At 43.4% G+C, this 22803-nt stretch overlaps 2 protein-coding genes across 12 annotated transcripts in view; one reads left to right on the forward strand and one right to left on the reverse strand.

Annotated features, from left to right (window-relative positions):
• Positions 1-22803, reverse strand: part of NRG4 (neuregulin 4) — a 47614-nt gene that overhangs the window by 18831 nt on the left and 5980 nt on the right. For 2 of the 5 annotated variants that reach the window (XR_014318248.1, XM_082768975.1), the window contains exon 2: positions 1176-1241. Coding sequence is in view for 4 of the 5 variants with exons in the window: in XM_082768975.1 (XP_082625101.1) it covers positions 1176-1185 (10 nt within the window). In the remaining variant the exon portion in view is untranslated. Of the gene's footprint in view, positions 1-1175; positions 1242-4213; positions 4293-5868; positions 5924-6217; positions 6312-22803 lie in introns of those variants that run through there. The other 3 variants (XM_082768978.1, XM_082768977.1, XM_082768976.1) reach the window with 3 other exon arrangements.
• TMEM266 (transmembrane protein 266) overlaps positions 6207-22803 on the forward strand; it is a 77399-nt gene continuing 60802 nt past the window's right edge. For 4 of the 7 annotated variants that reach the window (XM_082768968.1, XM_082768966.1, XM_082768967.1 and 1 more), the window contains exons 1-2: positions 6227-6304; positions 18298-18361. The gene's annotated coding sequence lies outside the window, so the exon portion shown is untranslated. Of the gene's footprint in view, positions 6305-6413; positions 6713-18297; positions 18362-22803 lie in introns of those variants that run through there. The other 3 variants (XM_082768964.1, XM_082768963.1, XM_082768965.1) reach the window with 3 other exon arrangements.

Raw genomic sequence — 22803 nt, forward strand, 5'->3', positions numbered from 1 at the left:
AAGAATAAAAGAAAATTCAGGATGCTACTAGTAGTGGGTTTTGATACAAAAAAGGTATTATTATATTCCATGCCCACTTTACTGAAATACAGTAGTTTGGATCAAATTTGATAGCTACAGCTCTGGACAGGAGTGTATGAAAGGAACAGTTTATCCCCTTGAATTTAAGATCGGTGATGGAGAAGAATATAATGGAAAATCAGAAAGGTTTCAATACAAGGAAAAATCCAAGTACATTAACACTGGGGAATGTGTTACAATTTTTCATGACATAAGTTAATATATTAAGCTAAAAATGCCGATTATATGTTTTGAAAGTTAAATGCATACTACATTCATACTAGTATAATCAAAATAGAGAAGTTTAACAATTCACATGATGACGGGCAATTAAAAAATATGAAAGCTTTACCTTTGCAATTAATGATTGCAGAAATGCTATCAACATATGTTCTACACGATATGTCTGTATTTTGATATATCTTTCTATGTGAGAGATTAAAAAGAGAAGTAGGAGACAAGTTACTTTTTTTTAAATAAAAAAAGTCATCTTTTACTGGTGGAGGGGTGGAAAAGAATGAAAAAAATAGTGCTCTTTTTAAAACTAGTCTGATTACTTAAAACTGGCAGAGGTAAAAGCAGCTTCTAAATACATTGATGCACAATTATTTTTTTCAAGGACGTGCATGAAAACCTGCCCCTAAACTATCTTGCCTGTTCCCATTCAAACTTTTTTTAACCTGGCCATCCTGTCTATTAAAAAGAAAAACAAATAAAGGCTCAGCACCACCTTAACCCTCAAAGAACTAAACTACCCTTGATAATCCACATTGCCTCAGCTGTCATGCCTAGTCCAGAGGATAAAATACTACAGACTGCCCAAACCTGAAGTCTGCTAAAACACAAGGGAAGGGGGAGTGGTGGGAAATGCTGACAAATCAGTTTTGGACTGTGTGATAATCAATTAAAACCTGTGATATGTTAGGCATTATCAAAGCAAACATCTTAGAGAGTTTGTTCCACTGCCTAGTGAACTAGTTTGCTGCCTAGTAAGTGAAGGGAGTCCCACAGAGCAGTTGTTACGATCCCAGTGGCAGCTGTTGAAATCAATGCAACTTCAATGAATACTAATTATACATATATACATATCCAAGTAAATACCTGGAAGACGTTACCTGTTCGCATATTATTGCAACAACAATTTTTAATCTTGATCAGAGGCTATTCTTCCAAAACAGCACCTAAAAACAAACACATAAACATAGCATGTCATTATTAATCCTAGTGACCTTTTCCCCTGAAGGAACAGCTATTGGAATGCATCTTATAGTGTTGCTGCTAAGATATTTCTTGTACTTTGACAGCAATATTATGTGTACATTCCATTAATTCAGAGTTAATGGCAAACATTCAAGTATACCGTCAAGTTCAGTTAACTTCTAAGGGCAGAGCTACAGAGTGAAGATAAATTCATACTAAAGCATGCCTAAACACCGAGAAGTTCAAAAACAACAACATTATGCCATGGTTATTCAGAATTGTATTCCTGATGCTTTTAAAGCACCTAAATTATTGTTTCTGGCTAGCTAATTAAATTATGGTTTGTACCTTGACAGTCAGTGCATATAATTGACTCACTCCTCAGACTTATTATTATTCAGTCAGATAAGATCTTAGTGGTAGAGTTCTTGCATTTAACAAATAAAAACAATTTATTTCTTGGAGAGAGCATGTGTGTTTCACTTGAGTGCTTCTTGCATCTGAATGTCAGGTGAAATTAGTAATCTAGGCTGTGAATTCAGCAGAAGTCAGCAAATCTAAATTTGGACTATTATTTTTAAAATATGGAATAGGAACTGTCTAGACAGAAGCCAGCTTTCAGTTTACATTGCTAAAAAGCAATGTAAAGAAATTGTTATTCTGTCAACATGACAACTCTACAACCATCTACCATTATTACATTCTCTTTTCTTGTAAGCTGAACTCAAGGCTTAACGTAGCAAATAAGTTACTAAACGTGCCTAACATGGAAGGTTTTATTTTTCAGTGTTCTTATTTTTTTTGGTCTTAATTATACTTTAAAGTGTAAATAAAACAAATAGGCAAACTATCCTGTATTGGAAGAAATGCAAAGAATCACAGACAGTAAAAGAATCCTTATTTCTCTTTCACCTTTAAAGTAGATATAGTAGTTCTTCTCCTTGCACCATCTACATGAAAGTTCTTCCTCAGTTAAATGATTTTTGCCCGTTAAATGACCAAATAAAATAAATCGCCCATTTCACCAGAAATAACTACAGCTTTTAGTAGTACAAAGGAAACGTTCCCTAGAGGCCCATTTCAAAAGGTATAACATGTTTGTACTTACTTTATAAGCAGACAGTTCTATTTTTCTTTGGCCCTTAAATGGCTTCTCTAGCTCTTTAAGTGTCCTGTCCATACAAGAAAATCTGAAATGGCAGTTCCCTGTGATACCAGGCTGTAACAGCAACGTCACCACCCAAAGGCTGTCCTCTTGGGCTGTCTTACAGATATGCAACTTTGCTTTCTTTGTGTACACAACCACGATTCAAATAACGTGGCACAAAGGAACCAACCAACGTTATCCACTTCAGAACTAAAATCCTGTTTTCCACAAGAAATAGGTCAGCCTGGAGATGATTATTTTCAGCATCTAAGATCTGGATTCTGTGTGTATTATTAAAAAGGCTTCAAACTTACACAGTTGTGTAGTGCACTGTGGGTGAGGTTACAACAAAGACAAACATGAATACAGAGGCCAAGTATAGAGTAGGGTAACACCCCATTATGCTCACAGAATCGCTTGTGTATTTTATTATGGTTACCAGAGCTGAAATTTACTGCAGAATGCAAAACATTCACACAATGCAGTATATATAAATTGTGTTATAAAAATATGCAGCAGTCAAGAATCTGATTAGAAGCTGCATTTTATTAGAGCTAGCAGTGCTTTATAATTTAACCTCCCTTTTCTCAGAATCTCCCACAAAACTATATAATATCCAATAGCTCTCATAACAGAAAATATAAATAGGATATAACCTACATTTCAGACTGGTTCCTTTATCAGATTTAATCAGGCTGTGGGCCCTTGAACAGCCAAAAAACCTTGATTTTGCTGTTGCCAAAAGGAGATTTCCTATCTCCTTTCCTATCTTACTGCCAGGTATGCATCTCACCATCTCTCTGCTGCTACGGGTATGTGTTAAACCTTTTCATGAGTTGCTTAAGTTCACCGATCCAGCAGAAAATAACTTGGAGGAAGCTGACAGTTTTTTACTGCATCAGTGTGTTTTGTGTTGAATGGATGTGCTATACCTCGTCGGTTGTTTGGACTAGGACTATACTTGTTCAGTGTACTACAAATTTACAAACTGACTGCAGAGAATGAAATAATTTAAAAGAATACTTTTTTAGACTGTTGCTCGCGTATTCATAAAAATTGGGGGTGGTGAAGAAGGGAGTGAAAATATCCCCTGAACAGTCCAGGGGTATGTATGTGTGTATCTATAACTCTACTTTGTGCTTAAGTTTTGATAACAAGTAGTACAATTTCAGATTTGTCTACTTGTTTATGTTTAAGACTTAAAAGTAAATCATTAGGTAACCATGCATTTATTTATATAAGCAACTATTTTTCTCTGAGATGTTTGTTTCACTCTTACCAGAAGTTTAGGTATGTATCAGTCTGAAACAGAATAAATCGGGCTGTCTACCTCATTAGAAAAATAAACTGATGTATGGTGACATAAGGCAAAGAAAACAAATTGTTACAGCAGAAGTTGTTGCTAAACCTGATTCTAACTTGTTTACACCTGTGCAGTGAATGCAGTGAACCAGTACTTGCAAGACAAAGGATTGTTTGTTCATCCACTCAACACTTTCCAAACTCAAAGTCTTCTTTTAAGACACAGCTGTAGCTTTACTCTCAGAGAAACTCGGAATGCAATTCTGTGCATGTTCAAACATTTACATTGCATGCACCTTGGGAGATCTTTGGAAGATTACTTTGTATATCAGGTTAGAGTATTTTAACCTGAAATTTAGTCTATTTTGCTCTGTGGCAGTTTACTTTGCTGAAAACAGTTCAGGTCAGCTCTACCCTTTTTCCTACACATTTTTCATCTAAACCAATATTAATATTGGTTACATTGTTTGAAAGATTACACTATATACATTAAAGTTAGGTCACCTTGTATACTGAGATATATATACGGATACCGTTTCAACTTCTTCAATTACTTGAAAGTCCTGTCCATCTTCATCTTCATGATCTGATTCTGTTAACAAGGGCTTCAGTTTAGGAAAGGATTTAAATCATGTTTAGAGTTAAAAATATCCTAGTCTCCTGTAAATCACCAAATTAAAGTATATTCAAGTACTTTGCTGAACTGGGCCTGTGAGGTAGGAACTCTGTGTGTGTCCCCTGTTGAATGCTGAGAAAGCTATAGAATCACTGGGTTACTATTCTGTAGCTGAGAAGCCACAGATTAAAGTGAGCCACGTGGGAAATCGCATGCACATTTGTGCTTCTTGGGCACTGGAGCACTAGGGGAAATAATACATTTGTTCTTTTGTGGGAACCACTACTGGGTTTCTGGGAAGACTGAGGGCTCAAACCCCAAACTGCAGCATGTTCAGCTCTCTAGCAAAAATATGCACTAATGTACAGCCATACTGGAGGCTGGGAAAAGCCTTGGCAACTAATCAGATTTGTCTTTACATAAACCCATGTGCTTTACTCCCCATACACTTAAAACAGTGAATTGTTATTACCAAGCACACTTGTGTGTGCTTTTAATGGCTAACTATTCGAAGCATCCACCAGATGCAGTATCCCCAAAAGATGATAACTGGAAGTTATCTTAATGAGCAGATAAAAAGAACACACTGAAAAAGGATCTGGGGTTTGTTTTATGGTTCTTTGCTATCCAAACATACTCAAAATTAATTTCTATAAAAGCTCTCCCCCAAAATAAAGATCATTTCAGTCACATGACTATTTCAAACATACCCTGTTTGCTCATTTAGATTAAGTTGTACCTTACGGCTCTCTTCAAGAATGGGATTTTACCGCATTATGTATTTATTTTTAAAACAAAAGAAGTAAAATCTCATTCTGCCTCAGTACTGAGCTCAAATATTTGTGTACTGAAAAAGTTTTAGGAATTGCACTATCTGCTAGCAGGCTAATTAAACCTAAATGTCATTCTCAGACGTGTCCTTGATACCTCCCAAGCAGTCAGTAGCCTTCGCCTCTTGCTTCCTCTAAGAGCTATCTCCAAGTCTTGTTAAAAGGAGTTCATTTTCTTATTTAGGGGGTAGCTGCGAGCACCCTTACCACATGGAGCTCATAACTGGTTTTAGTACAGCAAATGACCAGGTGTCAGAAAAAAAAAAAATCCACCAAATGCCTGAAAGGAATGAAGAGCTCAATCAAAAAGAATGCCTAAACTTGAGAACGTGCGTGACAAAACCACCGCTGGGCTTGCACACCAGCAGCCACCGCAGCCCCGCTCCCTCCTGCTGTGCGCTCGCCGCTTCCTCGCCCAGCGCTGCTGCCGCCGAGTTTGTCGCCGGGCTCCCCGGGAAGCCCCGCCGGGATGCCCCGCGCCTTGCGGCCACGGCTCCGCGGTGCCCCGGGGCTCCGCTGGAGGCGAGCCGCAGGCTGCAGCCGGCTCCGAGCCCCGCGGCGGCACCAGCCGGCTGCCGGGCAGTCACCGGCGGGGACGGCGCTGCGGCAGCAAAGGGCGAGCGAGGCAGGCGCTGTGCCCGCCCCGGGGGGTCCGCTACCGACCGGCTCCTTCAGCCCAGCGCCCTCCGCTCAGCGCTCGGGGCGCCGCTTACCCCGCAGCTCTGCGCTCTGTGCTCTCAGCCTGCCGCCGGACCCGGCCCGACCCCGCGCCGGGACCCCCCCCGCCGGGCCCCACCTGCCCCTGGGGGCGGGGCCTCCCTCAGGGCCCGGAGCCTCCCCTCCCCTCCCCTCCCCTCCCCTCCCGTAGTACTACAGCGCCCGCCGCCGCCATTGGGCTGGCCGCGAGCACGTGACGCGTGGCGAGCACGCGCACCCCCCCCGCCGAACGTCCCCGCTGTTTCCAAGGCGACGCGCGGGGAAGGCCGGGCGCGCGCGCGAGCATTGCCCCCCCCCCCCCCCCCTCCTTTTTCCCGCCTTCGGCCCCCCCCCCCGGCCCCTCACCTCGCCTCACGGCCGCCGGCCCCGCGCGGGGAGCTGAGGCAGCGCTGAGGCGGCGGGCGGCAGCGGGCAGCGGGCACCCGGCACCAGGTACGTGCCGAGCCCGGCGCTGCGGGACGGGACAGGACGGGGCGGGGAGCCCCAGCCTCCGCCGCGGGGAAAGTTCGGAGGCGGCCGGCGGCGGCGGGGACGGGGCCGGCGGCGGCGGGGACGGGGCCGGGGGCTCCGGGGCTGGGGCCGGGGCCGGGACCCGCCGTGCTCGGCCGCGGCCGGCTGGGGCCCCTCGGGCCCGCTGCGGGGCTCGGGTCCCGCCCGGGAGGTGCCGCCGCTGCCCGGCTGCTCGCTCGCTGCCAGACCCCGAGGCCCCGGCGCTCAGGGGGGGAGCCTCCTGCCCCCCGTAGCGCCTCGGTGCCGCCGCAGCCGGGGCCGGCCTCTGCTGAGGTGGAAGCCGCTCGGGCCGAGGGGACCGGCCGCGTGCCTGCTGCCAGCGGGACAGAGGTACCGGGCCCGCTGCGGGCTGTGGGAGCGCGGGGCTGTGACCGCGAGCGCTGCCGTGCTGCGGCTGACCCGAGGGAAACAGCGCGCGTGTCCCCCGAGTCCGGGGAAGGAGCCCGGCAAACGTCTCCGGCGGGAGCTCCTGGTTCTCACACGCGTGTCTGCGAGCAGACCGATCTGCGGGCTGTGTGCTGGACCGGGCGTGCAGCTGGCACCGCTGTGATAGCTGCAAGGGGTTGTGTGCGTACGAAGGGAGTAAAGGAGTAATGGGGTAGGCTGCCTACAGCTGTCTGCTCGTGAGGCAACCGGCAGACAGGGGAGGTTAGCCTAAACGCAGGGCACCTGTCACCTCGTAGGCACAAGAGTCAGGAATCCCCATTTTGTCGTAGGACTGACAGGATTCCCTCTTTTTTTTTTCTTTTTGTCATTTACTACTGAAATCTGCACAAACCAAGAAAGGTAAGCGATTTGCCTGTTTTCAACGTGTTGTGAAACATTGCTACCTGAGCATGGCTCAAGTGGCCAAATGCTTGTGGATAGTGGTTTTCTGGTAGTTCCTGTGTGGGTGCTGCAAGTTCACTCAGGGTGGTGGTAAAAGAGTTATTAATAGTGTGACTGCATTATGGACATATTGTAAATTGGACTGTATGGTAGTAGCATATAAGTGCTCGCAACAAGATTTAGTGATTAACATCTTGCGGTAATTATCTTGTAGGGAAAAAACTGTTACTTGATCCTGTGAACAAGGTCTGTATTGTGAGGCAGAAAAGGGAAGGAATGCTTCTCAGTTACTGAAGATGCTGAATAAGAAGCAAATGTGTACTGCCTCAAACGTGTTATGTTTCCTAAGCACTCTGAGGAGAATGCTTACAGTCAGTGAAGTGACAGTGTGAGTAAAGAGCCCGTATTCTGAAGCAGCACATATGCTTGAATGTTTGGGAAGAAAGTGGAGTTTTTGTAGCTCTGTTCTGATGCTACTCATTGAATTGCTAAATTAACTTTCCTCTGTTTAGCACAAAGTGTTGTGTTTTTTTCTACCTGAAGGTTGAGAAGAGGTCCAAGTTTTTAAAAAAGTTAAATGTTGCTTGCATGTCATAAGTACGCTAAACACAATATCAGGCAAAGAGAACAACACGTAGCAAGAGTTTGTACCATCTATTCTGGCTTGTGTACTGGAGCAGTGAAGGAGATGAAGATCTCAGCTCCAACGGATTTATGAAAAGGTCAGCAAGAAAATTAAGACATGAGCAGTGTATGCTTGCAGTGCCAGTGCTAGCGAAAGCCTGCTACTCAGCTGAAGTATTTTCAGACTGTGACTGACTGTAAATGCAGAACACAGTGCTCAGCATAGCTGTTTTTCTTGTCACTGTGTCTGTTCTTGAAGGTTAGTAAGGTATATACCTGTGACGGTAGTTCTGAAGGTGCCCTGTAGCAGATGTGTGCAGCTCTTTTTGCTCGCCCTGGGTGCTGTGGTGCTATTTCTCCAACTTGGGTTCAGCTGAGACTTGCTGAAAGCTTGCTAGCTGGCAGCTTGCTGACGGTTCCATCTCTGATGGGCTATACACTGCAGTTTCTGACTCTGCAGTAGTATTGCATCACAGGTTGCTACTTCTGTCCCTCTAAGCTAAAAGTAAAATTTCAAGTGTGATCAAGAACGTGGTTTCACTGTAGTGTGATTTCCACCCTGTTAGGAGGAGAAATTGCATTGCCCTATAAGACCCTGATAAGACACAAATTTACCTACAATTTATCATCAGCGTTCATCTAGATTAGCATGCATTACATACCAATAGAATGGTAATTACCTGAATTGTGTTGCGTAGTGTAAAACCATCTGCCTTCTCTCTACAAGAGCATCAAAAGACATGCCATGTCTGCACAGTGCTCAGCCCAGGTGCTCTCTGGACAGTGGGGTTACTTAACAGACAGAATACTTTGTCCATGTGAATGCTGCAGAACCACTCCTACTGGCAGTGAGACGGAGACCTTTCTGCCTCGTGTTATCATCAAAAGTGTCAACAAAATGCTATTTGCAGAATCTTTGTTGCTACTTGGTATGTGAGAAGACGACTGGTTTGATTCTTCCCTTTCCTCTCCTGGCAGGCCCTAGCCTGATACTGTGTGCTGTTGAAACCTGGTGGCACCACTCTTGTTAGGTTTAGCAGTTTGAGGTGCAAATCTGGAATGTGCAGGGTTGGAAAATGGAGAGTTGTTTTTTACTTGCCTTGAAGAAATTCTGAACTCTATCAATACTTGTAGGATTGCCTTTGTAGCGGGGGTGGGCATCATCATCCTTGGTAAAAATTCCAACTTCAAGTGATACCTAATAGACCTTAGTTTGTTGTCACTGTAGGGTGCTAACAACTTGCCCTGTGTGCTCTGTTTGGTTCCGGAGGCTCATGCTGAAGGTGAACTGAAACCTTCTTTTGCACTTTTTGTCTTAGGAGGTACACTGGGAGCTAGGGCTGTGTGAAACGCAACCAAAGGTTTACTTCAGTCTGTTATATTTCAGTCCACCTGTTTACTGGGGGTAGGATTTAGCTCAACAAGAGCTATACATAAGGGTTTAAATCCTTAGTTATAAGGTCACAATGAGCTCTTGGTTAGATACCTGTAATCCTGTTAAAATCACTTTTTTCCTTGAGTGTAATAAAAGGCTGACTCCTGTAAACCCAAGTAGCAAGGGAAGCTTTAATGATTCTTGTCAGTACCTAAGCAATATAAAATACATCTGCTTATTTCCTTTTTATTCAAGACCATAATAACTTCAGCATGAAGAGGTTGTCCCTCTGTCTCACTTTTGTTTCATCTTGTCTAGGGTCTAGTGTTGCTTTAACATCTTCCAATTGGAAGCCTTGTGGCGAGTACTGCATCTTTCCCTGCATTGCGTAAATGCCTCGTACACCTGTGGTGTTGTATGCTGATTAACACAATGTGTTAAAATGTATGTTCAAATGTTTTGATTGCAAAATCAGAGACCTGTAAGTCAGAAACCGTCTGATTTAGAGATGGAGAGACTTAGCTCTGCCTGTACACTGAATGAGCCAATGATTTGCAGAAACATAGCATGTGATTCTAACGTTTAAAAAGATGACCAACGCAGACAGTGGTTGTCAGATGCTGTACTAAGTATGATGCTTCCTAATAGTCTGGAGTTTAACTTTTGACTTGAATAGCTGTCTTGCAAAGTTAGGTTCTAACATGGAACCTCTTTGTATTGCATAAAATAAAAATAAATTACGTAGAGGTATAACTTCCCTCCTTGACCTTAACGAATCCCAAAGTGAGATTTGAGTCTTCAGCAGTAGCTGCTAGTTCATGCAACTGCCTTATTCGGTGAGGTGGTTGTTCTGTGGGTGAGGAAGGACCTCTGGGGTCTGTGCTCTGTCTAGGGAAACAATGGATGAAGTCTGACCTGTCTTGTCTTCTCTCCTGCCTCTCGGTGTTCTTGCTTCAGCAAGCCCTAAGTGCTCCATGGCATTTGTCTGCTGCTGTTGTGCCAGCAGTGCAAGCTGCCCAGCCATGGCGTACATGGAGCTTGTGGCCAGTGGATATTTTTTCTTAAGAGAAAAAAAAAAAAAAGGCAAAGAAAAACCATTCAGTTGCATGGATTGCCATGAGACAGAGTATCTCTCCTGTCCCAGACAGCTTCAAAGGCTGCCTGCAAACAAGGCAAGTGGCAGAGCTTCTCAAAAAGTTGCAAGTCTTCACAGTGGGAAGTGCTACATCTGAGGCTTAAGTGTACCTACCAGCTTTTTCTGCTAAGAGAAAATGAAAATTCATATATAAAAAATAGCAAAGTACAAAGTTCATTGAAGTTGGTATGACTTTGGCTGTTGATTTTAATGTTTTACCTTAAATACTTGTTCTCAAGTCTATCAAATAATGTCTTATAAAAAAAATCCATAATTTGGACAACCAGTTCATTTAGGTGATAGTGCAAATTAAAAAAAAAAAAAATCTCTTCTTAAAGGGAACTAGAGAGCTCCTGTCAGTAATAATTAATATCAAACAGCCACGATGTAAACAAGAGGTGTATGATGTCTCAGCTAGTGCACAGTCCACAACTTTTCTTTGTATGTAATAGCTACCTGGATTTTATAACCCGTGTCTAGTAAGTTATCACATTCTTATCTGGAATGATAAAGCTAGCTTTGAAAGCCTCTTTTGAAAAGGAAAGTGAGATATGGGTCAAGGTGCATGTTAACTTGCACAAAGGTCTTAAAAATAGAAAACAAACAAAAAAACAACTATCTTTTTCTTGCCTATATTTATTTTTTTGTCTATTACCAGCTGCCACCTTCAGCAATATTACTGTTTTGTTTTTTTTTTTTTTTAAGAAGGACTTTCTGGGCAGGGAGCAGTAGTGTAACAAAATAGATGTGCTTAACTTTGAAAGGTGTTATTTTTAGGATTAGTTCAAAAGGGCAGGTACTCCTTGGAGATGTAATTTGGCTGAACTGTCTCCTCCCGCTGAAAGAGCAATGCGACAGTTAGGTAACATCGAGGTTTACCTAAAAGTTTTTGACATGATATCTCTGGGCAAGAAAACCTCAGAGGATGGTGCAGAGGGGGCGCAGCTTCTGAACCTCCCGGCTCTTGGTGGTGTGTTGGAAGAGGCCTCTGCAGCCGTGCCATGCCTGTCTGTGTTCCCTTCTCTTCCCGTTACCCTGGGGCCATGGCGATGAAGGTCCTTGCCCCGTACCTGTACCGTGGTTGTACCGGCCCCCTAAGGATTGCCCTCACTTCCCTGCAGGTCAGATCCCCAGGTACAAGGAATGGAAAAGTGTGCATGCGCTTCTGGGAGGAAAGCATGTGCACGACTTATTGGGTGTACTGCAGTGGTATTTGTTTCCCCACTCTCCTTCCTTTTTTTTCTGATCATATTTGCTTGCTTCACCTTTCAGCAAAGGAGAGCATATGGCCATGTGCTGTCCATCTGGTTGCCGCTTACTGTGAGGTCGTTATGCAGGCAAATTTGGCCCATCTGACATTTCTTACGGAGGTAAAACTGGTAACAGAGTGACAGCTGAAGTGTTTATTCTGAACTGTAAATGGGAATTAAGTAGGGAGCGAACACAAAGGGTGCTCTATGAACACTTTCAGGCTTCTGTCTTTAAAATTACTTGTGCTATGCTTGTATTTAAGGCAAAGACAGGGACTTGGACTGTGGTATGGACTGCTCAAGTAGAGATAAAAGACAAGTCCTGTCCCAGGGGAGTTTATAAGGTAATGTTGTGAATGGTGATAGATGTGTAGGAAAACCTTAGTTATGGAGGCAATACTCTACACACACCACTAAATATTCTGCTGACACTTTCCCATCCTAGCACAGGCTTGTAACAGTCTTTTTAAATGCGTAACAGACACTAAATTCATACTGTAGTATGTATGAAATAAATTGCATTTACTCTTCTGTATGGTTTGCTTCTTCAACCAATAGTGTTTGTTCCATGTAAGAACATGGAAAATCCTTTTTTTTTTTTTTTTTTTTTATACTGGAAACACTGATTATGAAACCAGAAAGCCGGTGGGAGAATCAGAAGCTAGTGATTTACCTGAAGCCATCTTGCTTGCTGCTTAGGTCAGGGATTCTCATCTTTGGTAGTTACCTGCAGGTTCGTTATGTAAGAGAGCTTCAGCGCCCCTGCTGTGGGAGTGAAAGTGCTGGGGGGCTGCTAGGAATAGGTTGGGCTTGGGGGGCGGGGGTGGAGAGTGGCTGGAGTTGAAGTTCACTTCATTCCTTAAGGTTTTTATTTTGTATTAAGCAAAAGCTCAGTCAAGTTTTTAATGTGGCACTGATATCTTTTGTTGTTGTTGTTCTTTTTTTTTTTTTTTTTTCCTGCAAAGAAGGTTTTGCCCTGTACTTAAATATTCAATGGGAAGCTCACATGAAATTTTCAGAGCAAGTGTGAGTTTGAAACTCACATTTCAAACATAACATCACAGGAAATGTTTTTGAGCAGATGCTCTTTGTATTAATGTATTTTAAAGCAGAAGTTTAATCCTCAGTACCCAGTTGTGTAACTAGGCTGACCGTGGGAATACCGAGTGGTGTTTGGGAGCAGCAAGCAGGTAGCGCTGGGAGTCCCGCTGGTGGGGTGCAGCCGTCAGTCAGAGACGGGGCGGTTTGTGTGGTGGTTGGGTTGTTTCAGTGCGGGATGTTGTATGACTTGTGGTGAAGTCTTGTGAAATATATTATTTAAGTACTCGGGAGCTTGCTGAAGGTTAAGTCCCTGATGGATGTAATTGTGGCATGTTCATTTTCGTGGATATTTTCACCAAACTTGGCTCCCTGCTATTGACTTGTAATGTGACAAAGGGGGGAAAAAATCTTTAGTAGTCTGCTTTTTGTGAGCATAAAAAACTGATAAGGCAATTTGTCTACGGTCCTAGAAGCGAGGATCAGGTCATCATAGTGACTTGCAAGACTAGTATTAGATGAGGGGTTTAGATGGTATTTAAAGACACTGGCCTTCTTGCATCTGCTGTTCTAACCCTAGAAACAAAAATAACTTGTGCAGGTATAATGAGACAGCTCCAGCTAAGCAGGAGTCTATTATTTCTCCTTTTGAAGTGCAGCTCTTCGGCTAGTGCCCAAGCTTCAGGTACTGCCAGACAGTAGAGGAGTTTTGATGTGCAAATGAAGGTATTTGAAATGCTGGGAAGGCCTGGAATGCAAGGCAGAGGATTCCCTCTACAGCAGGAGGAATAGGGGCTCAAAGACTTTTACAACCCCTTTTGAGGGTATTGAATATTGAGCTACATACTGTCCAGTTTTAAGTTTTTTATTTCCTTACTTTTGCTTTTGATTAAAAACTTTCTTTGGCAACTCACTTAGACTCCTTTGAAGTTTGGGAACTATGGAAAGAAACTTGGTCCTTCTTGGTTTGGAGGCTGGATGTTGCACCCAAACTGAATGTGCTGCTTGTTGGAAGATTAGATGGGCTTGTTGCTCCTGAAGAACTTCTAGCTGTGTCAGGTAACTTTACTTTTGGGGGGAGGGAAGGTATTGCAGCCACAGTAGCTGATAACCTGTCAATCTGAATACAAAAGTGCTGGGTGCAATGAATAGCAAAGACTAACTGGTTATTTGCTTGCTTGATGCATTGAGAAATGCAGCCAGGTCTCAGAGTGACAAGGTGACTGTCATCAGCTAGTACCCAGTTGGAGTTTGCTGCATTCCATGACGTACACCAGCTCATCTATTGAGAAATGGCCCACGGCCTCATCTAAAAGTACCAAGTAGCACTTTCACAGGCAGCCTTGAGCTGTATTCGCTTACATTGTCAGCTGTGTGGGACAGGAGATTTCTGTCCAGGTACTGTCTAGTGTAAGTGAAATCCTTATCTTGATTACGATGCTACCATAACACAACACAGGATGCTTTGTTGTAGATTGAAGGTAGGAAAGGGGAAATCCGGTGTTGAGGTCCGTGAATTACATAATGGAGAATCTGGTATTGCAGAAAACACAGGTGGTGACAGTGGTGTCTTCCTTCCCTAAAAGGAAGGACATCTCATCTTGAGGCTGTGTACTGCTTTTGTTTATGCAGTTTAACAAAGCAATGAGTGGGCTGAAATAGGCTGTGTTGTTTTTTTTTTTTTTCTATGAGTTTTACTGGGTATGTAACACATGCTGCATGAACAGCATTTGGCAGAAGAATGTAATGTGTCTGAAACCTTTAATTACATGCAGGTCAGGAGACATCATATTATCAATAGCATATCAGCATTTAGAACTTTGCCAGTAGTTTGATTATGCCTTGAATTAAACTTAAAACTTTTAAACTTTTAAATTAAAATTAAACTTTTAAATTAAAAATTAAAATTAAACTTTTAAATTAAAATTTAATTTAAAATTAAAATCTGTTTGCATTAAACAGATAATGGCAATGTTTGCATTCCAAGACTAGGTTTGAAATGTATAAAATATGCGTATTTGATATGTTATCTGGCTGGTGGAAGAACTAAATTGAGTTCTGTGAAAGTTTTTACAACACCAGAGGCTGCATATTTACTACCTTTGTTGCACTTCTACTTTCTGTGTGGTACCTGAAGTTCTGCAAGTGTCTAAGATGTTTTGTGGTTTATCAGATTTAATTTTGTTACGTGCGTTTGCCTGCAGCAGCACTCATGGCTGTACAGACTGTTTAATCTTCGGGGTGTTGTTTTTTCTTAATACAGTATGTTTAAAACTGTCTAGAAGCTTACCAAGCTGCCTGGGAGGAGAAAAAGGAGGAAAACAAAAACTTGTTCTCCTTCATTATTTGATTTAAGGCATGCAAGTGGAATTTTCGACAGAAATAGTGAGTCTTTCTCAGTCACTATACCTTGTTTTCCTTCTCTGTGGAAGAACGAGTAGCTCTACCTTACAAATAATTTAGATTTTAATGCTTTGAAGATTATAAAGTAAAATAGGAAACTGACTGCAGTGGCAATAGCTGATAGTTCTTGCAAGTGTGTCAGAGCATGATCTAAAGTAAGATCACAGGTTCATTGGGGCGTGTGAGTTCCTGACTGGAGTGAATTGTCAGCTTGGCAAAATCCCCAGGTGCTTCAGTAATCTGCTTTAGAGCATCTGGGGAACAGGTCTTGATGGACAAACCTCTTTCTATGGATTTCATTCTGCTTAAAAGCCAAGCATCTTTTTTTTTTTTTTTTTTCCTAAACTGGAGTTTAAAGAAAAAGCAATGATGTGATAAAACAATTGCCTTAAAGGACAGCAGAAGCATTCAAAACTTCTCAAAGTAGTGGGAGCCCAGCGTGTTCAGCTAACTGGCCACATGTTCTGTATCTGTGACTGTTCAGCCTGCAGAAGATCAGTCTGCCTTGCAGTAGAGAAGCTGTATTTTCCGAGTGAGCTATATACCTCTTTGAGCTGTGATCAGCACTCTCTGCCTTCCCTAAGGAGATGGCAGTGATTGAAGCATTTATCATACATAAAGGGATCTGTCTAGCTGTATGTAGCTGCCAGAACACACATGAAAAATGGGTAGCAAGAGGGCAGTGTCCATGATCTCAGTAACCCTTCAACCAACAAAACTGACAGTGAACTAAGGAAATCATTTCCTTGTGTGTGTGTTTTATTTTTATTTTTTTCACCCGAATCCCATACTTAACAGCATAGCCATGAGTGGGGCAGATCTGGCAGCACGTCTGTAAGGAATCTGCTAGCAAAATGCTGTCAGAAATGCTGGTGTAGCGGTCTGCTCATGAAGCCATTGGCCCGAGCAGTGACGAGATGAACCTCTCAGTTGAAACCAGTTCTTGTTCACTCCAGAAACTGAGTACGCAGCTAAAATGCTGTGGCTTGCTTTAAAAGTGGCTAATTGGAAATATTGTGGAAGTGATGGCCAAAAATTTGAGTTAGTGGTGTTTAAATAGCAGCATTAGTAAGAGCAGGGAGTTGTCTGGGTTATTCAGGTTTGAGAAAAGGGCAGAATGTAACGCGTCTTCAGCTACTACCAAGCAGCTCTGTGACTGGAGCAGACATGAAGCCAAGGGCAAAAGTTGTCCTTAGGAGGGGAAAAATGAAGCAGAGTGAAGTGCTAGAGCAAGGGAAGACAATGAACATTTGAACTTGGCTTTAGTTTTTTCTTTGTGCCTTATAACTTGTAGAAAAGATGACAAATTCTCCTGACCTGGCAAAATTGGCTGCTTTCTGGGAAATGCAGTAAAAGAGCGTCAGAGCCTCCCTGGGGATGCTTACGTGTTTGCGCTCTTACGACAAGTGTGCATCTTCACAAGGAAAGGAGAAAGAAAGGACTTGCTGGTAAAGCTCATAGCTGGTGTACCACAGAGTGGTACGTGATCTTTTCCACTTCTCTCCTGTGGGCCGTGAAGCTACACGGTGCGCCACTTCTAATGACTTCCCTTGTACCAGGCTAGGTATGCTCGCACCCCAAAGGTCTGAAGTGTTAGGATTATCGTGGTCCAGCCCAGGAGCGTGGTATACAGCTACAGCACTGAGTCTGCGTGCTGCACCCGGGTGCTTCCCTACTCTGCCGTGGTGTTTGCCAGTGGCCATTGAGAACTCCAGTGGCCAGTTGGGAATTTAATGTCCAAATGAAAGGAGGGAGGAGGATATGGATGTGTCCATAACTAGCTTCTGTGTGTCCCCTGTGTAAGGGGAGTGACAGTGTTGTGTTCAAGCTTAGGCTTTTTTCAGGTTGGTGCGAGTTTTGTGTTTGTTTTAGTGCATGGATAAATATATGTTTAAACCAGCTCTTGTATTTCCCCCCAAGGCACAGTTTTGCATTTTTATCGTCATTTATAACTGAACTGTTGGAAAAAAGCTTTCAGGCATGAATTTACAATAAATTAAGATCTAATAACACTGTTCACTTCAGCAGTCCATTCGCCTAGAAAATCCTGCAAGGTGTTTTCATTAAATAATTGGGTAAGACTTCCTGCTCTTTCCCAGTTTTACACAAGTTTCAACACCATATCTATGGAAAAAATGCATAGGTCAGGTTAGGAAAATCGTGTTTATGCTGTGGAATTTTGTTATTATCCTGAATATGTGCATGGCACGGCCAGGTGAGCCCCAAGCCCGCAGCTTTCGTGTGTTCAGAGCTTTCCTTAAGGTCACCCTGCTGCAGCAGTGCAAGTTGATTCACATTGTATACGAATTTGTCTCTGGGACAACTACTTCTCCCACGGATTTGTTGTGACATTTTTATGCGAACTCCAGCAAAAGGAGAACATTTAGGGAGAAATATTTTTAATTGTAGATGTAATTTTCCACTTTTGGATGTGAAGTGATGTAGAGGAGGGGGGAACAATATGCTGTGACCAGTCACCTCTGCCTGCTTTCAGTAGAGCACAGTTTGAGAACATCTGGACTGTGAAATGCACCTCTTGAACTTTCATTGATCAGTTCCTTGGGCTCTCAGCCATAAAGTGTATTTTTAGATACTTGCAGTAAATCTTCTTGCCTGCTAAAGAGTGCCAAATCCATAGTTCCAGTCAGCTGCTGTTCTTCTGGATGGGAAGTATGGAAAAAAGGTTCCTGGTTTAAATAGTTAACCTGCTGCAGTGCTGCAGGCTGCAGTTTGTGCAGCTCTGCCTGGCTTGGCTTTAAACTGGCCAGCTTGGCGACTGGTGTCAAAGTCCAGCTGCAGCCGTGCTGGCTCAGCATGACCTGCTCTGATCTCTCTCTCTCTAATCCTAGGAGAAAAACTATTGGCCTGGACACAGTAAAACAATCTCTTTCATCGGCAAAACCATCTTATCTAAGAGCAGAGAAGGGAAAAAACGCGTGGGGCTTTTTCATTTTCATGGTTTACGCTTTACCCTTCCCTTTTACAAGAACAAAGATGCACAGTAATGTAAAGTGAATGGGTTGACCCCTTATCCAGGTAAAAGCTTGATGCATGCTGCAGTTATGTGTCACACTATAGCAGAAGTATTCACTGGGACTTTAGAAATGGGACACGCTCTTTTTGAAAGGAGAAATTAGTTCTGCCCTATAAATGTGTGCTCTATCTGCCATCTGCAGCAGTACACGAGCTAGTGGTAAAATGCTCTAAAAGCATACAGCCAGCCTCAGAAGGTCTAAACTCTCTGACTGTCTTGGTCCCGTAGGAGCCAGAAGTTCTCTGCTCTCGGATGAGGGTGCCCTGTGTCTTGGCCTGCCTGCACTCAGCAGGTAAGTTTATTTTAGTCCTTTGGGTGCTGCCTTTCGCTTCTCTGAGTAGTCTCTGAAGCTCATTACATTTAGTTTGCACACCTGTCTCTTTTGTGCTTAGTAGGAAAAGAGTTTCTGTATTACCAGCTGTTAAAGAAGGGTAATGTGCACTAAAAAAACATGCTTGTTAACAGGACTTTTTTTAAGTATCGCTTTTGATTCAAGACAAGTCTTCCTGTCTCAAAGCGTACCCCATTTCTCATGCTCTCTGTCCTTCAGTTTTTCCTAAAAGTATCACAAAGTATCTTAAAAGAACTTGTATTTATAAGCTATTGAGCTTGCTCAAAACTGCTCTTACTGCTGAAAACATTGTCTCAGGTTAAGCGCTTTGGAGCAGGGCTTATGTTACTTGAAAAAAACCCTTATCAAGTGCCTGCTGCATCTCTAAGTAGCGTATGAATAATAAACTCGTGGGCCAACTCCTTCTTGCCCTGGCAGACTGATCAATTCTAGGATCCTAAAAATCAAAGAATTTGGATTGTCAGCTTTTTCTCTCTCCTCTCCTGCTCTTGTAGTGGATGCCTTTGTCAGCTTGCCCTGAGAACAGAAGCGTGACACCATCCGAAAGCTCTCTATCCTGCATTTATCAGTTGTAAGCTCTTAGCAGGTCATGAACTATCAATTGTTAACCTCCTATGTTTGAAATAGTATATTGAGAGTGAGCACAATAACACAAGGGAGAACAGGTTTGTTAAGGAGCAGTGCCTTAGAGTGATGAAGAGGAGAAATGATCACAGGATCCTGCCTCTTTAACCCCCTTTGCTGGTCTTTGCAGCCAACTGTTTGTCTCATAAAGCTGCTTGCTTTACAGGTCAAGTGCAGTAAATGTATGACCTGAGGCTACTGTAGTCTGAATTCCTTGCAGATATACTGGTTTTGTTGGAGAAGTCGTATTGGTTTTGCAGTGTTTTATATTGCTCATTCAGACAAGACTTTAAAACAATTAATTTGAGTTGTGGGAGATTGTATGGAGTTGTAGGTATTTAAAAACAAAACAAAACCAACAGCCTGTGCCAATAACACTGGGGGCTTTGTTTTCTGTTGGGAAGTGGCATCTTTCAGCTACTGAGAACCAGACCCCAAGTCAGAAACATGAATTCTGACCTCTCTGGCACTATTTTCTATGCGGTCTTGGACTTGGGTTTTAGTTAGGGAGTATGTATTCATTGCGCTTAGATTTTGGGGAAGGTGCTAGTGCATCTTTGTCTGGAGATAGCTGACTTAGCAATTGGTGACTGGCTTGAGAGTCAGTGCAGTGCTGGTGTTAAAATACTTCTCAAGAATGTCCAGCAGGCTGGCCGGTCCTTTGTGCTCTTTGGCAGCGAATGCAGCTGTAACTTGCTGTCATCCCTTCGGGTGCATTTTTCTGAGTTTCCTACCTCTTAATGTTAATGATGCTCTCCTGCTGAAGTTTTTTCTTAGTTTTTCCTGAAGAGGAATTGATAAATCTTGGAAATCTGTTTGCAGCTGTAACAGACATCGCTTGGTTCCAAGCAGGAGGACAAGGTGTTGGATTTAAGAGCAAGGATTTTTAACTCTGCATTTTTTCAGTGTCTGAGGGCTTGCATTGCAACGTGGCTCCTTTGCCTGGAAACATCCTTGTATCTGATCAGTGCGTTAGAAACTCCTTTTGGATATGGGCTGCGTGTTGTGAAGCGCCAAGTAAGGCAGTGCCAAAACAGAGCTGTGGGGGCTGCTGCGTTGGGTCACCGAGCAGGGGCCAAAGCTTTCCTGCCAGGGCAGTGCTGCGAGGGGCAGTGCCCTTGGCTTGCTCTGGCAGGTGCTTGGGAAACAGCCTGGTGTGCTGCAGGATGAAGGGGGCTCTCCTGTGGAGCAGCGTGGTTGGATTGTCCTGTTTCCTTTCTCATCTTGTTTTAAGGAAAATTAGTGAGGGAACAAGCTCTTTCGAATGCATCTGCTTTACTGATCTCCTGTCTGAACTCTGGGGTAGCAGTCTGTTGCACAAATGTGCAAACATTGTATTACATTCCCCCAGCAGCCTGTGAGGTCAGTGTTCACAGAAAACTGTTGTATCACTGTTAATAAATGTTTGTTACAAATACTGAATACACAGGAAAAAGCAACTGTGCTCTGATTCAGAGTTAGTGCCAGGCATTTTAAATGGCACTTTTCTCAGCTAGTTATCTCCCTAACGCTTTGGGCTATCAAGAAACTATTAGTTCTGTGTTTAAAGAGCAGCCTAGGAAATAACGTGTGTGCCTTTTAATTGAAAATATATGAGGCTTTACGTGTTTGTTTCTTCCAATTTCTGCTATGTCTTGGTAAGTATTTGGTAGAACAATTACACAAAAGCTGACGTTTGGAATTGGCAGAGAAGCTGCAGCCAGGTGCTTGTCTACGCAATGCTTCCTGTGCTTTTGTGCTACATCTTCAGGGACAGCAGAAGCCTCCCTGGGCTGTGCAGCACTTCTGGGGTTCTCGGTGCCACCATGGTCTCTCAGGCAGACCATTTGATGAGGTGAGGGTCTTATGTCTGCATGACGAAGGAAGTCTTGCTGCCCTTGCACTGCAGTTACTTTTTGCTGCAGGACAGCGTGTGCTTCCTGTCCCAGTTCCAGAGCCAGGGGAAAGGTTTGTTCTCTTCCCTGTGCAGCTCCCTAGGCACACTCCAAACATACTCCAGCCACATCTCCTCTGTGGTGTTATCTTCCAGAGCTCAACTAAAAGTGAGGGGGGAAGGTACACACTTGGTCACTAAACGGGGAAATGACGGGTTAACACGGCTGTCCTGGAAGGGCTGCTTGCTTCGGGCTGTAAGCAGGTCTGTCAGGGTTGAGCCTGCTTCAGCTGGGGCCGGGTCCCCCACCACCAGGAATTTGTGGCAGAAACCCAGCTGCTGGCGTGTCGTAAGTGCATGCCATTGCCTGCTGAGGGAGCCAGGGTTATGCACGTGAGTGTGTTGGCTGTTTAGTAAAATAATGCTTATCAGCACGCTGCATGCTCTGATAAGGGCATCCAGTCCTGTGGTTTGGGCTCCACATGGCCAGGTGAGGTTTCTCCCAGCCATGAGCAGTACAACGGGGGTGACCACACGCACTGTGCGAAATAGCTGACTTTCTTCTGAACTATGAGGTAGGACACGAGATCAGGATTGTCAGCTGTCTCATCTAGCAGAATGAGGTTTAACCTGCATGCATCAACGGGACAAAATACTACAGGTATCTGTAGTCGAAACAGTTGGGCTTTTTGTTGCCAGAAGCCAAGCTACAAGGTGTAGCTTTGTGCCTGGGGGAAGAGCGATGTATTTCACAGTAACAGGCTGGCTGCTACATGCTTGCTTTTAAGATGCACAGCGAAGCCGTAAATTCATGTCAAGTTATTATGCTTTGTCTGAAAGGCTGCCTCTAATATTTATCATGAATGACAGAACCTAGCTACTTCTCAAAAGTGTATTTGTAGTGTGGTTGGTTCTTGCAGTGAAATCCTTAATCCCAGGTGCTGGCTATGACTTGTCCAATGGTGTGACCAGACTTAGTAGCCGTCTACTGGAGTTCCTCTTGCTCATGTACTGCTGACTGTAAGATGGAATTGGTCTGAGGAACTTTTTTCTCTGTCTCCTTACATATGAACATACTATTTACTGGCCTCACAGAGCCTGTATTGGTAAGATGAATTGAGATCCTTAGCTCCAAGAAAAATAAGTGCCAAAAACTTTTCAGATGCTTCTTCTGTTTTTACTCTGTTCTGATTGTAGTGTTCTGAATCTTTTGTATTTTGGGTGATGTTGGCTTCTCTGGAGAACCAGAGAACAGTTCTAACAGTTCCCAAAGGACTTTCAGAATCTGTGCCTAGGATGCTAGACAAAAAATAGTTTTCCTGAGGAAGGCTAAAGTCTAATGGCTAATTAATGGCTAACGCGTTAATCTAAAGGTATGAACAGATACTGAAGCTTGTGTCTATTACAAAGTTCACATGTAAGTAAGATGAACTACAGGTATTGTGGGTGCAAATTAAAATGTAATGAGTTCTGATCATTTTCATGGCAAACATGGGGCAGCCCTAGGACATTCACATGCCTAAAACCCAATCCCTAAGACAGCTTGACAGTGTCGTTCCCCTGAGCTGAGGCACTTTCTTTAGAGGGACCTCTCAAAGCAGGGAGACTTTTTGTGTTCCTCTGTCTTGAGTTAAAAAATCCTGTGTGAAATTTCTGCTCTGCTCAAGTCAATTGGTATTTTACTGTTACATTCAAGTGGACTTGTATGTTTACCTCAGACACCATTGGCAGACTGCAAAAAGTGAGGTTCGTGCGTGATTAACTGTAAGCTAATGAGAGAAGGCAGATTTCTTTATAGCACTAAAATTATTCACACTAACATGGTGAAAAGGGTGTGTATTTTTCCTTCGCTATTCTAAAGAGTGGCTGGACTTATCTTGCTTGG

The sequence above is a fragment of the Aythya marila genome (assembly GCF_965140915.1).
Source record: "Aythya marila genome assembly, chromosome: 11".
Lineage (NCBI taxonomy): Eukaryota > Metazoa > Chordata > Aves > Anseriformes > Anatidae > Aythya > Aythya marila.